The 16,198-nt window shown below is 31.1% G+C and overlaps 1 protein-coding gene across 5 annotated transcripts in view; it reads right to left on the reverse strand.

Annotated features, from left to right (window-relative positions):
- Window positions 1-16,198, reverse strand: part of KIF18A (kinesin family member 18A) — a 77,984-nt gene that overhangs the window by 18,081 nt on the left and 43,705 nt on the right. For all 5 annotated transcript variants that reach the window (XR_005023460.2, XM_036879085.2, XM_036879086.2 and 2 more), the window contains exon 13: window positions 14,897-15,129. Coding sequence is in view for 4 of the 5 variants with exons in the window: in XM_036879085.2 (XP_036734980.1) it covers window positions 14,897-15,129 (233 nt within the window). In the remaining variant the exon portion in view is untranslated. The remainder of the gene's footprint in view (window positions 1-14,896; window positions 15,130-16,198) is intronic.

Raw genomic sequence — 16,198 nt, forward strand, 5'->3', positions numbered from 1 at the left:
AGGAAGGACAATTACATAACTGGTAGTATTTAAAGAGTGTTAATAAAAATGTGAATCAATCAATCATCAGAAATAAATCATTCAGTATGGTGAGAAATGGGCAGAATAGATTTAAAGTCTTAAATCCCAGGAATAAACAAAAATCCTTTTTCTTCAGAGAATAGGTAAACCACTTGAAATCTGAATGTTAGCATGTTTTGATTTTGATATACTGAAAAGTTTATACAGAATGATAGTAGAATACAAAACGAAGTTTAGGATAGCAAAAACTCTAAGAAATAAAAGATATTTTGTGTAAGGACATGAATTTAATCAGTTTTCTTTCAGGTATTTTAAATGTCATAAAGATCTCTAGATTTAGTCATAATATTTCTTATACCTACCTTTATCTTCACATTTAGATTACACATGAAGATAAGATATATTTTTATTTATTTACAGATTTGTTGATAAATAGATGATTAAACAGAGAAGATGTCACTTTAAGGATCAGATTTTCTATTACTGTTTTTAAATTAAACAGAATATCCATAATTTTATCTAAAGAACAGTTTGGGAATTACCTGGGTAGAAATTGTTAATTGAAAAATAACTTTGGTTTAGATAATAACTAAAAAGTTAAGAAATAACTTTTCTTCAAAATGAGAGTTGAGGGAAAAAAGCATACACAATGTTACAGATTTATTGATAAACTTGAAGTTTAGGGAAAAAAGTAGGCAGCTGAGGTTACATGACTAGATAATAGACCTTATCAAAATGATTACATGTTACAATTCAAGCAGGGACTGTAAAAGTGACCAGACATAGGACTACAGAAAGATATACAATAGCCTTTCTTCTAAACCCTACAAGTTTTGTTTAATGAATCCAACCCTAGTCTTTGTAATACTTACCGATTAATAGTTTAGGAAACATAGTAAAATATTTATATCATGCTTTAAGGAATTTTATATATAACTGAAAATGTGAACTTTAGGATAAGGCAGTTAGTGTTTTATTCATTCTTGATTTACGGCTAGAGATTCCAGATTAAAAACATTTGTTTGCTGTAAATTCACAGAGATTGAAAAAGGAAGTCAGACTAAAACATTTTGTTGAGACTGCCAAATTTTAGAAGACTTTCAAAAGACTTTTAAGTATTAAAACCACTTTTAAAATTAACTCTAGATGCCAGCACTGAAGTTGTGGATTAGAAGGAGAAAAAATACAATTTTCTTCAGGTATAAATTTAGATTGGCACACAATGTTACCTGGATTACAGCATAAATACCTTAACATTTTTGTAGGGTGTATAGTATTGCATAGAATAAAATATGTTATTAATATAAGTCATAGCTTAAAATCAAAACAAAAACCGTGAAAATCATAATGAAATTAGAATTAATTTGCCTGTTTCACTAAATTACATTTGCTAAGCGCTTAAAAGAAATCATGAAAAAGTATTTGATGATTGCTTAAGTGGTTAATGAACAAGTAAACAAAGTTTAGATATTAATCTGCCATTTGCCATCTCTTCCCCAAGCTTCTAGGATTTTAAGAAATATGATAACTAATGACAGTGTAATAAAAGCAATGCATTGGATATTTGATTTGTTAATGAAATATGTATCCTACGAAGAAGTAAATGAAAAAAATTTGAGAAATTGACTGCCTAGGCATCAAGTGAAGCATCTAAAAATGTTATTTATTGGTTGTAATGTTATTTAAGCTATTTAAGTCTACCTGTGAGCACAATCTTGTCTACTTCATTATTTCTATCTTTCAAATAATTCATATCTACAAGCCTATCCTGGAGACTGGGCTGAGGACTCTGAAATGTTTCCAGTAGAAAGCAGAAAAAAAGAAAAAGTAGTTTAAGAAATGTTAGTATGTTATTACTTTTAAAATATTTTTTTATAACATTTGTTTTTTATTTATTGCTACTAAAAATATCCTTAAATAGGCCCTAGGATTAAATGTTATATATATTAATATATGTATATGCATATTATGTAATGTGCAATAAGTATATGCATATTATATATATATGTAATATATGGTAGTTTTTATATGATCCTGCTAATATACAAAGGTATATAATTTTAGGTAATAATATCTTGGTACATTAACAAACCAGGGAAGAAAAAAATTAAGTGGTGGATTAAGAAAGCTAAACCTTTATCTCTCAGAATGAGAAGATGATAACATCTAAACATAGATAAATCAAGAAATAGCAGTATTAGCATACTGTTTAGGAATATTAGATAAATATTAGAGGTTTGTTTTAGGTCATCCAGCATGTATTTCAGCAGAAAACAGAAAACAGAAGTTTTATGTTTATTTTCCTAAAGGTAGTTTTAAGAAACGCTTTTTTTATTTTTTATTTTTAAATGATTCTTCAATTATAAGAAATGCCCTTAAATTAATGCATTATTAATGACAAGTCAAATACCAGGATTTTAGACCAAATGCCTATTACAGAGGAAAAGAAATTAAAACTTATACATAAATGTTTCCTAGTAGCAAAAAATTAAAAGTCCAAGTAATATAAACCCTTATCTACATTAACTATGACATTCCTATGTCATAGTAATCATGTAGTTTAGCAATCTATATTTTTTATTGAATTCTCACTTTAAAATGATAGTCTGAATTCTTGATTACAGACCACCAGAAAGTCACAGTGCAGATCATTTCAATACATAAAACTGGAATTTAGTACTAGATGCTTTTAATGTTCATTTAAATGTTATTTTATAATTTATTGTTCGCAGAAAGAAAGCAATGTGCTCCAAGTCATAATATAAATCACATTTGCTGTTGGCAGAACTGATATCTCTTGTTGATTTGCCAGGGGAAGTCAGGTAAAGCAAACAAGCAATACAAATGACATACATAATTATAATGAAGTCTTAAAAACAAAATTTTCTTCACAAACCCCAAAATATGAATAGAAGGCAATACACCATTTCACTTCCCCAAAACTGAGATGTTATTTTCTGACTACAACTACTGAAAGAGAACCTAAGTGTGAATGAAATATGGATAACTTTATAATTGTGTGTGGTCTGTCTGTCTGTCTATCTATCTAGAACTCTTACAAAATAAATGACAAAATGAAAGATAACAGAAACATGAAGCAGAAGAAATGAATAGGTAGTTAATTCAAAATGAAATACAAATGGATAAAAGTGCATAAAAACAAGTTCACTTCCATTACCTATTTATGGTGTTAAACTATACAGTTATGATAGTTCTGGAGAATAATTTGACATAAAGCATATAAAATGCTTTAAAAATGTACATATCCTTTGATCTAGATACTCTACTTTTTAGGAGCTTAGCCTAAGGAAATAGGCAAGTTGCAATACATACACACACACACACACACACACACACACAGAGGTTTAGTGGAGTGCTACTTATAACAGTAATAAAGTAAAAACAATTTTTATTTTAATAAAAACAAACTACATACACATGGTTAGAAAAATATCCAATCAGCTATTAAAATATTAATAGAAGTTAATGGAAGACATCTTACTTCTTTTGGCTTGACATTTTAAAAACTTAAAATAAATGAACATTTATTGCTAAGATAGTAACAAGGTTAAAATATTAGTGAAAGGAGTTAATAAACTTAAAAATGAATTAGTGAAAAAACTGTTTTTGACTTTATAGTTTGCGGAGAGAGGGGAGATAAGGTGTGATATAAAAATGCATGCTATGAGTGGAATAAAAAATAATGCAAAATACAATGGAAATGCAAAAAGTATAGGATGTGTGGGTAGGAACTAGAGGAAGCAGCATTCAGGATTGAGGGAGAAACCTGGAAACTGCAGACAAGAAACAGAAAGCATATTTAAGAGAAAGATGGGACACCAAGTGCTGCATGGAAATGAGTCTGCAGCTTGACATTGGACTGAGAAAGCCTTTGAAGGCTCTCCTAAGTAAGGGGCCTGCTCTTTATTAGGAAGACCATTTTAGTGTGAATGGTAGGTTGTAAAGGGGAAAGATAAGATAAATGGAAACTATTTTAGGTATCAAAATAACATTCATTTCCTACATCAAATTTTCTCAAAACAATTTTAAAAAATTGAATTAAGAAACATTATTCTATTCTGTTTTAAACACATTTCTAAAACACAAGTACTGACTGGCAATTACATGTTTCTTAGGTAGAAGGGGTCTGTATTTATTTTTTAGTTTTTTGAAATATTACACAGATGGTTTAAGTCAAGAGACTAGATAATTTATCACTAATGAGTTAAAAATCCCTTTCTTAAAAAAAGACAGGCCTTCTGGGTCATCTTTTGATGTGCCATATCATGTGTCTTGAATGATTTTACCCAGAAGAACTAATTTATCAAAAGCTTTAGACTGCAAACGTTAGAAGATTTACAAAGCTATAAGTTAGTGTAAAAGCAGAATGCAGTATTTAGCAAACATGAGTCACAGGCTAAAAAGTAGGGTTCGTGACAGGGAGACATTGATGAATGGGATTAGATCTAATTGAAGCTTGGTACAAAATGATGGCAAGGATTTTTTTGTGTGTGAGTACTCATGTTAGTACATATGTGAGGAGGTATTTTGGGAAACTGTGCTAAATTAAAATTAGTGGACTGAGTTCCAAAGTGAAATCAAATATTAATATATGCATTTCAATAAACACTTCTAGCCTACAAATGATTGATACAATTACACTAATCATAAATCTGTATTCTTTTTAACAGCCTTGTGACTCATGGAATTCATAGTTGCAAATGATACAGGTGAATGAATTTTAACTATTTAAAAAATATGACACCTTAAGGTGCTACTGGATTAACCTAACTAATAAACATTTAACAATGCCTTCATAAACTATTTGCAGTATTAATGACTACGTAGATAATCAGCTATTTACAAATACTACAAAAAGATAATACATTTTCTTATGTATTAAAGAGTTGTCATAGTCCTTTAAATTAATCTAGCACTATGAGTAATAATAAATCAACCATAATCTTTTGATACTTGTCTCAATGGGAAATAGCAGATGCCATGTTTTCCTCTCAGTCTCATTTTTCTAGTATTCATGTTTATGTAAGATGGAAATAAAAAGGCAATGCAAAAAACCTTTTAATTTACAGTAATATTTACAGTCACAGATGAAAAACTGAACACTGTCATGTGTACAAGGAGACTAAAGGTCAAGTAAAATGTATATAGGGCTACAAGCATGATTTTCCCTCTCTATTGGTAATGATCAAATCTTGTTGCTAAAGGAGAAAATATATGGAAGATTTACTTCATAAACATTTTTGCTGTTTCATATTTATTATATGAGGAATTGGCATAGAGATTTCCTTTTTATTGAAGTATTGTTGATATACAATCTTATATTGGTTTCAAATGTACAACACAGCAGTTCAACCCACATTATTAAATTCTCACCCAACTAGTGCAGTTATCTGTCAAAATAGAAAGATGTAATAGAATTATTGGTGATATTCTCCTTACTGTACTACCATCCCCATGACCAACTTATATTATGATTGAAATTTTTTTGTGCCCTGTTATCCCCTTCCCCACTCACTCATCCCAACTGCTCCCCCATGGTCCTATTTTTAAAATGAAATTTCCTTTTATTCAAGTAATTTTAGGGGAAATCCAAACCTACATTGGAACTTTATATTCAGACAGAATATCTGTACTGTAAGACACTGGTTCTACTAGTATCTTTTATTGTGTACTTTAAGATAAAACCACTGACATGGGGTACAAAATTTAAGAAAAGGAAAGGTTAGAGACAGAAACATTACTAAATGTGAGTTTCCAGATGGATAATGAGGAAATCTTGACTTTTCATTTAATGTCAGAAATTTTATCAGTTCTATAAATAAACCTTGCTGCCAGCACCCCCATCCTGCGTGGCACTCAGTGAATGAATGTTCTGTTTTCCAGACCCAAATTGACATGTTATACTCCAAGTCAATAGAAAAGTAGTTTGGAGGCAAATATTTGCAGTCAAACATTTATCTCTAAATCAAGTAATGACATTGGTAAAGTATTAAAATTAACAAAATCTAAAATATTAGTTTTTCTTGAATAAGAAATAATATAGGCTTATTAATACAATAAAAATAGTCCATGTTTTCATAATAGTTCACATAAAAATAGTCCAGATATAAAGCATTATATCTAGGGATACCCTTAATAAATATATAAGATGCGTATGAAGTAAATTCTAAACATACAAGAAGATATGAATATGGACAGAAAATTATTCTAGAGTGAGAAGATTTGATAATGAAAAAATGTGAAGACAAAATTAGTTTACACATTAAAAAAAATTTATTTCCTTGGAATTGGAAAAAGTTATTCTAACATTCATTTCTTAGGCAGGGACAGCCAAGAACATTTTAAAAAACAAAGAATAATGAAGAGGGACTAGCTAGCACTGCTATATATAAAAAAATACTACAATGTATCAGTTATTAAAATAATAGCTACTAGCTCTAAGATATACAAATAGCCAAAATAATAGGAAAGAAATCTAATAAACAGAATTATATGTGATTATTTAATCTATGTAAAACAAAGGTGCCATAGGATGGATTGTGAGCATATTACATAAGAATGACAGGCTCTTTGGAAAAAATTAGGTTCTTTCCTGTTATCTTACAACAAAATGAATTAGTAGAAAATGGAAGTGAATATTTAAAAAACTTATGGATGACAAGACCTTTTGAAGAATGACTCTGAAGTCAAAGAGGGAGGAAAAAAACATGAAGCTGTTTCATTATATAAAATTTAAAAAATTTCAGTATTAAAAAAGAGTTCTCAAAAAAGTTAAGAGTAAATGATGAACTTCAAGAATATATTAGCAACATTTATAGGAAAGAGTTAATACACTTTGATGATCTCATCCAGTCCTATTGCTTTAAATATCATCTAAATGTCAACAACTGTCAAATTTATATTTCAGTTTAGACTTCTCTCCTGAACTCCAAATTCTTATATTCAATTGCTTACATGATTGATGTGTCCACTTGGATGTATCTTAGATAAATTTAAAATGGCCCAATTTGAACTCCTAATCTATCATTTTCACCCTATGAACCTGCTCCACCTGAAGATTTTCCACATCCCTTTTAAAGTGATTCGGTTTTTTTCAGTTGCTAAGTTCAAAAAATCTTAAAGTCATTCTTGACCTTTTTCTCACTTCTCAAATCCAATTCATCAGGAAATTCTGCTGGCTCTATCTTCAAAATACATTAGAATTTGACCACTTCTGCTACCAAACTGGTCTGAGCTACCATCATCCTTATTTGGGAATTACAGTAGTTTCCTGTTTCAATCCTTGCCATACTACAATCTCTCTTCAATGCAGCAGCCAGAGTGATCTTTTTAAAACATGACTGAGATATGTTACTTCTCTGCTCAGACCATGCCTTAGTTCCTTCCATTTGGTTGAGAGTAAAAGCCTAAGTCCTTCTAATGACCTACAAGTTTCTAGATGATCTGTCTTCCTCCCATTTATCTCTATGAACTCATCACTGTCTACTTCCCTCTGTTTTCCTTTATATTAGGTTGGTTACATGTCCTCTTTGCCATTCCTTTAATATGCCAAGCAAACATCTGTTTTAGAGATTTCACACTACTTGTTCTACCTGAAAATGACTCTTCTTCCAGATATCCACGTGGCTAACTTTCTATACTCTGATAAGTTTTATCAGTTAGGCTTTCTCTGACCATGCTATTTAAAGTAGCAACCTCTCCCTCATCCCACTCCCTAACATCCTTGATTTATTTTCCCATAGCATATACCATTTTCAATTGTCTAATTTACTTATTCTATTTATTGTCTTTCTTCCTGCACTAGAACATAAACTCCATAAAGATGACACAGTTTATTTTGTACTTTGATGTATACTTAGCATCAGATAAGTACCTGGCACATAGTAGAAGTTCAATAAATACTGTTGAATGAATGAATGAATAAATAATCTGTATCTTAAGCTCCTGTAACTAAGTGACAATTTTTACTAGAGAAGACAATGGCAGACAACATTCAAACAATGGCTAGGTCATTCACAGAGAAGAAAATAGATCCTTAAATATATTTTTAAAAATAATATTCAACTATACTAGTAAACAAAGGAAGAATGAAATGAAAATAGTATTTATGATTATTAAATTAGCAAAGAATAAGTAATTAGCAAAGACAAAAGAGGGAGAGAGAACCCCAGATTTAAAAAGATTTAATAGCTATATCAAACAATGGCAAACTATGGGCCTTGTTTGGATACTGATATGAAAAACTGAAAAAAGGAATCATTTATGAGACCATGGGGGAAATTTGAACACTGATTATTTGATGACATTAGAGCATGAAGAGACGTGTTTTTTTTTTTAGAGACACTAAGATGCAAATGGAAGAAATGATATGTCATCTGAGATTTCCTTCAAAATGATCCAATATAGTTGTATATGGGATAGAGGAAAGCAGTTCTCAATTCCAGCCATGATATAATTCTTAAAGTTAGAGGTTAAGTTCATGGAGTTCATTATAGTAGTCTTTGTATTTCTCTATGTGTGCTTGAAAATTATTTTTTTTAAATTAAAAATTAAAAATATTTTAATACTAAAAGCTGGTGAGGCTAAAAGAAGAAAGAAATTAATTTTCTTATACTGTTTATGGTAGTTAAAATTGATATATGCACATAGGTGAGAAGGGAATTCCCTGGCAATATAGGTCATAAACTTTAAAGAAATGTGCCGCTTTCCAGAGTTAGAAATTTTACTTCTAGAAATTTATCCTAGAGATAATCAGACATGAGAATCAGGATAATACACGTATTTGCTTACTGCAATATTGTTTATAATAATAAAAATTTATCAAACAACCTAAATGCCTTACAATAGAGTACAGATTAAATTAACTGTGGTTAATCTCATCAGACTTGTGCAGTGTGTACACATTTTAAATACATAGAATGCAGCTGATCTAGTAAACACTCTTTAAGGGTTCCTAAATCACCAGAAAAAAAATATTCAAATCCCAGAGAATTTAGTGTTTTTGGAATTTAACAACAGAACCACTTGATATAACCTGTTTATGAGAGAATAGGAAAAAGTCAGCAATACATGTATTTAAGTTTAAGATAAATTAGATACATTTGGCTCACATATTATCTAAGCTGAATCTGTTCCATTTTACTTTTGAAATTTAGACTACCATTAATAATTTTAGCAATATATGCTATCTGGGTATTGCTTCATGTCTTTAGATATGTTAATATAAATTTTAGTATTTATACTTTTTTTAAATGAACTACTTCAATATTCTAAGACTAAGAAAAACAAATATATACAAGAGGACTTACTTTATACACCTTCTATGTTATTCATCTTTAGCTCTCTATTCATAATGAATACAAAATATGCAATTCATGGAATGCATAAGACATACAAAACAATCAATTGAGTCATGTGAACTAAATATTAAAATAACATACTAAGAACAAAATACAGTAAAAACAAAACCTGCCTTATACATTTTCAAAAGAAAATACATATTTACAAAATACAACAGACATTGGTAGTCTTTCCTTTTGAAAATGTTATGAAAAGGAATTAAGAGTTAAATAAATGTTTTGTTTTACTGTTGATAAGTGTAGTCTCTGCAACTACCTTCCTTGTAAGTTAAATATGGATTTTTAAATAAGGAATAATCACCATCACATAGCAGGTGGTATTTCTCAATTTTGCTGTTAAAAATCCTATTTCTTCTCCAACATCTTGAATACATTATAAAGAAAGAATTAAGGCCCAAAAGGTATGAGAATATCTGAAAGAAAATCTTAAGTTTTCTTTCCAAAGCTCTCAACTAGGTCAGTTCTAATGATGCAGATACCTTATTCAAAGAAAAAGGTATCTATCTATCTATCTATCATCTACCATCTATCTATCTATCATCTATATCTCCAACTTCCCTGTAATCTTAGTATAAAAAATATATTATCAGGAACTTAATACTAGAGACCACGGTAACTCAGACCAAATTCTCTACTGAAGGCAACTAAAAAATCTGGACAAAATATTAAAAAAACATATGCTTGAAGGCACAGGAGAGCTATCAAGAATGTAAGGAATTTAGGGCAAGTATCAGGAGTAAGGTGGAGGCTGAAGAAGGTAAATCTGCATTTATGGCCATTTTCACATCAAGGTTGTTGTTAGCTGATGCTGGAGGAGGTGGCAGAAAAGCTTAGCAACATTGTTGAGAGCTTTGTAGGACTGGGGTACTGGAACTGGAATTTAGGCCACTAAAGGGAGTTTTTGTATACCTTCTTCACTTTGAGTTGGGACCCTGAACTCACACTCTCTAGAGGGGAGATCAGGGTTAGGCAGGCCCTTGCATAAGCTGCAGTTCAGATTCAAGTGATCTCAGTCTCTAAAATTGAACTGAAGTGCTTTTAGAATGCTATTGCCACCAGGAGTCTGGAAGAAGCAAATGTAAATCCTTTTGAAAGAAGATATTATTATGAGATATCTCAAAGTATTTCTATAAACAATTCTGCAGATATATGCCTGATACCCAAAAGTCAGCATGCATTCAAGGAAATGAGATGTGAAAGAAAAACCAGAAGAAAGAGATAACAGAAACAGACACAAGTGTTCCAGACTCTGTAATTTTCAGACACAGACTTTAATTACACCCATATAAAGAGAGAATAAAGGAGAGTTTCTTCTAAGAAATGGAGACTATAAGAAAGAATAAAATAGAAATTCTAGAACTGAAATGTAACTGAAATCAAGAACTGATGGATTTAAGAACCATCTGACATAGCTGAAAAAAAGTAAACAGAATATGTGAAAACACATTTCTGGGGAGAGAAAAAAACAAAGAAAAGCAGGAGAAGGTAAAAGGCTTAGATAAGACCATGAGAAAGTACCAGGCAATACAAATGGAGTCTCAGAAGTAGAGGAGAGCATAAGTGGCAAAAGCAGTATTTGAAGATACAATGATTAAGAACTTTATAAAACTAATGAAAGGTAATCCTGACACAAATAAAGAAAGTTCTATGAAACTAGGTAAAGGAAAGAAACAAGAACACTGATACACATATAGCAAAACTACTAAAACCTAAAGACAAAGAGAAAATACTTTAGGAAGCCAAAATGTCAGATTACATTCAAGGGAACAATACAGAATGAAAGCTGACTTCAATAGCAAAAAGGAAAGCCCAGAAGATAATGAAATATCTGTAAAGTGCTAAAAGAAAATAACAACAAACTGTAATTCCATACACAGGAAAATAATCTTCAAGAAAGAAAATAAAATAAATACATCTCAGATGTATAAAAACTAAGAAAATTCACCATCAGCATGTCCACCATACAGCATATCCACTGTAAAGGCAACACTTTCTGTAGATGAAAGAAAAATTATCTTGGATGGAGATGCAGAAAAAATGTAGAACAAAAGGAGCAAATGTGAATATTGACTATACAGACTATAAAAGTATCTTATGGGCTTAGAATATATAGAAAAATAAGATACTTTATAACAATGGTATATATGTTAAGAGAGGGGTTAATGGAGTTAAAGAATTTTAAGTTTCTAATACTGCCTGAGAAAAGGGTGGAAGTAACAAATAATTACTTTGATAAATAGATTTTGATAAGGCAAGAAACATAAGGTTACCCCAAAGGTAACTACTAAAGGAATATAAAAAGAGCATATAGTTTCGAAGCTCAGAGGAGAAAATATGGAATATTAAATATTACTCCAACACTTCAAAGAAAAGTTAAAAAGAGGAATTTAAAATAAACAGGACAATTAAAAAGGAAGTCACAAGATGGTGGATTTAAACTCAAATACCAATAAATTCATCAAATACAAAAAGCAATAGTTTAATTAAAAGACTGATAAACAGAAAAAAGGCAAAACCCAATTATGAACTGTTCATAAGAGAAACCTTTGAAATAAATAAAATTACAGAAAGAATTGGAAAAAACAAACAAACCATGAAAATTAGACAAAAGGAAAGTAGAGTAGCTATGTTAATATTAAACAAAGTAAATGTAAACATAACAATACTAGAGAAGGGCACTTTATAATAAATGGAAGACGTAATGATTCTAAAATAACTGGATGTAATAATATAATCTTCTTACATAAAAAGCAAAAATTGACAGAATTATAAGTAGCAATGTGCAGGAGGCAGAACATCCTCTCCCCCTAAAAAATGTCCACGCTTTAGCCTCTGGAACCTGTGAATATGTTATAGTACATGGCAAAGGGATTTTGTGTATGTAATTGAGGTTATGGGATTTTAAATAAGGAGGTTATCCTAGATTATCCAGTGGGCCCAATCTAATTTTATGAGCCCTTAAAAGTAGAGAACTTTCTTTAGCTATAGACAAGAGATGAGGCAGAGGGAAGGTCAAAGAGATTTGAAGCAGCAGAATGACTTGACCTGCCTTTGTTGGCTAGGAGATGAAGAGGGCCATGGACCAGGGAATATTAGTAACTTCTAGACACTGAAAATGACCTATAGCCAACAGCCAACAAGAAAACAGGGACCTCAGTCCTACTGTTACGGAAACCTGGACTGGATCACCTGAGGGAAGAACCAAGCAACACTCAGAGGTCTTGTAGGGTGGGAGGTTTATTTCACACTGGTAGGCTCAGAGGAGAGGGATCTCCAAAAGTCTGAGCCCGGAGCAGAGGTAAGGGGAGCAATTTATACTTTTCTACTTCCTTATATAAGTGGCAGTCTGGTGCTCGCGGCAAGCAAGGCGGAAGAAGAACATGGAAGGGTCCCAAGTCGGGGGGCTGAGATTCTTCTGTTAGCCCTATCCACCATGTTGACTTTCCTTATCACTACAGCTGCATAAAGCTGAATTCTGCCAAGAACCACAATGAGTCTAGAAGCACATTCTCCCCCAGAACCTCCATGTAACAGACCCAGGTGGCTGACACTTTTATTTTGGCCTTTTTAAACTCTAAGCAGAGTAACCATCTGAACCTGCTGGACTTCTGATCTACATTATTCTGAGATGATAAATCAGTGTTTTTTTAAAGTTGATATGTTTGTATTAATTTGTTAGGACAGCAATAGAAAATTGATACAAAATGGAAAAATCCACAGAAACAGGGGGATTTTTAATGTCTGTACCAGATTCCTGGAAACTGATTTGCTAGGTCAAAGGATATATTAACTTAGAAAAAAAGAGTAATCTGTCCAACTCTTAAAATTTTCCTATACCAAATATGTACAAGATACTTGTCTCATCTTTATTTTTAATGCAAAATAATAGCACTGATTTCCATTGTTTTTAAATTTGCAACTCTTAGATTACTTGCGACATTGTTTTGTCTTCTCTAATGTAATCTTTGCCCTTTTGAGTTAGTAGTTTGTTTATTTGGAGTGCTTTAGAGTTTTGCTTCTCTTTACAATTGCCCTCCTCCTCTATTGCTCATCCCCAATCTTTGCTGTCTTTTTTGAAGTCTGAATTTTCTCCAGGCTCTGCTCTGGTTTTCTTTTCTTCTTGGATGTTTGTTTTCTATTTCATTATGGATTTTGTTTTCTACTTTTTTTAATCTGCTCTTTCTATACTCTTCATTATTTCCTTCCTAATACTTCCACTAGTTTCTGTTTTTGTTTCTAAATGATAAAGATGAATGTTCATAATTTTTACCTGATTTTTCTAATTTATGTATTTATGTTCATAGATTTCCCACTAAACACAGCTCTAGCTTCATCCCACCAGGTTTGATACATAGTATTTTTCATTATTATTTAGTTCAAAATATTCTGATTTCTATTGTAAGTTCTTCTTTCACCCACATAGTATTTCTTACTGTCAGAAAGTCATGGCAAATTCCAGTCTGTTTTTTGGTTATTGATTTCTAACTTAATTGAATTGTATTTAGAGAAAATACTTTGTGTGGTTTTAATTCTTTGAAGTTTGAGGAGACTTGCTTTATGGCTATCATGTAGTTAACTGGTGTAAATGTTTCAGATATACTTTTAAGGAATGTATATTTTTCAGTCATTGTTTACAGTGTATATAGATATAAAAGTTAGGCCAAATTGGTTGTATTCTTCAACTCTTATTCTTACTGACTTATTTTTAATTCACATTCTATAATATACTGAGGAGACATTAAAAATCCCTCTGTTTCTGTGGATTTTTCCATTTTGTATCAATTTTCTATTGCTGTCCTAACAAATTAATAAACTAAACAAAAAAAAAGTTGTTAAATATATATAATGTGCTAGCTTTCACATAAAACCTAACAAAAAGCTAAATAGATTATCTAATACAAATGTTACACAAAAATACATACACACACATTACAAATATAACCACTGTAAATAGCATTTATCTCTGATAGGACACAAGATTTGGGTTCTGGGGAAAGTGGAAGAGGACATTTTATATATGTTGTTTGAATTTATTTTAACCAAGATTATATGTTAGTTTTGCAATTGAAATGTCGCATGAACTTTTATGAGAGGCGGGATATCAAGTGATCTGTCAACAGAAGAATAGTAAATTCTACACTGCTTGGTTGATCTTAAGAACAGATTATTATGTATTATAGAATCTAAAATTCTTAATTATAATTTTCAGCTCTTAACTGAGATTAAATTATGAAGAATGATGGATGTAAAATTACTCCATCAAAAACAGGTAAAATAACTTAAAAGATTTTATTGCTAGAATTATTTAGAACATCAAACATATATGCTCTAGATACTGGTTAATTAAAATGATTCTAAAGCTCATTTCCCCATTAATTCTCACAAAATAGCCAAACTTATTAAAAAATTAACTATTCTGTAGAATGACATATAAAGGAGGCTACTCTTTCAAAATAATGTTATTATTTACTTAATAAAATAAAAGCTATACTTACAACAAGTAGCATGAACTGGTACAAGTTGCGGAAAGGTCAAAAGACCAGAAACTTCTGGTAGATCATTTTGCTTTGTGTGTTCAGTAGTTTGGTCAGCCCAAACCACCACTTTTTTCCTTTCTACCAAATGTTCAATTTCTTTGAAGTCAGACTCAAAAGTAGCATTTGATAGACCAGCTTCTTTTAATGTACAATATTGCTTTCGTAAGGCTGGAAGCAAAGCATTCAATACTCTAAATACAGAAGGTGAAAAGAAAAGAAGATAAATAGTAAAATTTAAATACATTATAGTTCTATGTAATATCCAAAGTAATGCAGATCATTAAAATGATTCTGTTACAGTTTCTTTTAGAATAATTTCAATGAAATACCCTGACATATTCTTAATACATAAAGTATAGAGTGGAAAAAAATCTTGAATGGGAATTACAAGCACCAGGCTGTAAATCTTATCGAGTTTGCTTGCTTCTATATGAGCTTGGACTAAGGCACAAACCCCAAGTTTCTCCTCTGCAAGGTGGGGTACAACTGTACAGCCACTACTTACAATAGGAGATTGTTTTAAGAACTAAATGAGTTAAATACATATAAAAGCTTTCTACAAAGTATAATGTGACTTACAAACCAAAGACATTGTTATTATCATTAATAAGTACCATGGAATTAAAAGGAAAAATTGATATGCTGTCAAAGGATGAGACTTATTTTAGGTATATAACATTTGAAAAAAAGCAACAATGTGAGAACACAACTCAACTTTCCTTTAAGTTAGCAGCTGTTCATTAGCTAAAGCAATGGCTTTCAAAGCCACTGGTAAAGAAAGTTCCAAGAAGAAAAGTTGTGGACAAGGATGGTGGTATGGGGAATCAATAGAGCAATGGATTCGTGGCTCTGTTTAAAAACCTTCCCTATCATTATTAATCAGAGCAGTACAGAATGTATGTATTTATGCATTAGATCTCCATGTAAGTGTTCACTGAAGAAATGCCACAGATAAATAGTTTTAAAGTTAGAGACTCAACCAATGGTTCCTAACTTTTATATCAAGGAAGTTGTCAAACAACATAAATGACCTTGAAATGACTCGTTCTGGTGTTCCAGCTGATTCATAAGATCCAGGAGAATACAATAATTTTAAGTATGGATAGGGCAGTAAGAAAAGAATAGGCATTAATTTTAACACACAAATAATGGCTTTACTGCCCACGAGTCTTAAGTATTTAGATAGCCTTAAACAGTCTGTGACATTTTTCTTTTCGGTGAGGGTGGGGAATACTCGACTTGAGCCAAGTATGTAACAAC

The sequence above is a fragment of the Manis pentadactyla genome, chromosome 9 (genome assembly GCF_030020395.1).
Source record: "Manis pentadactyla isolate mManPen7 chromosome 9, mManPen7.hap1, whole genome shotgun sequence".
NCBI lineage: Eukaryota > Metazoa > Chordata > Mammalia > Pholidota > Manidae > Manis > Manis pentadactyla.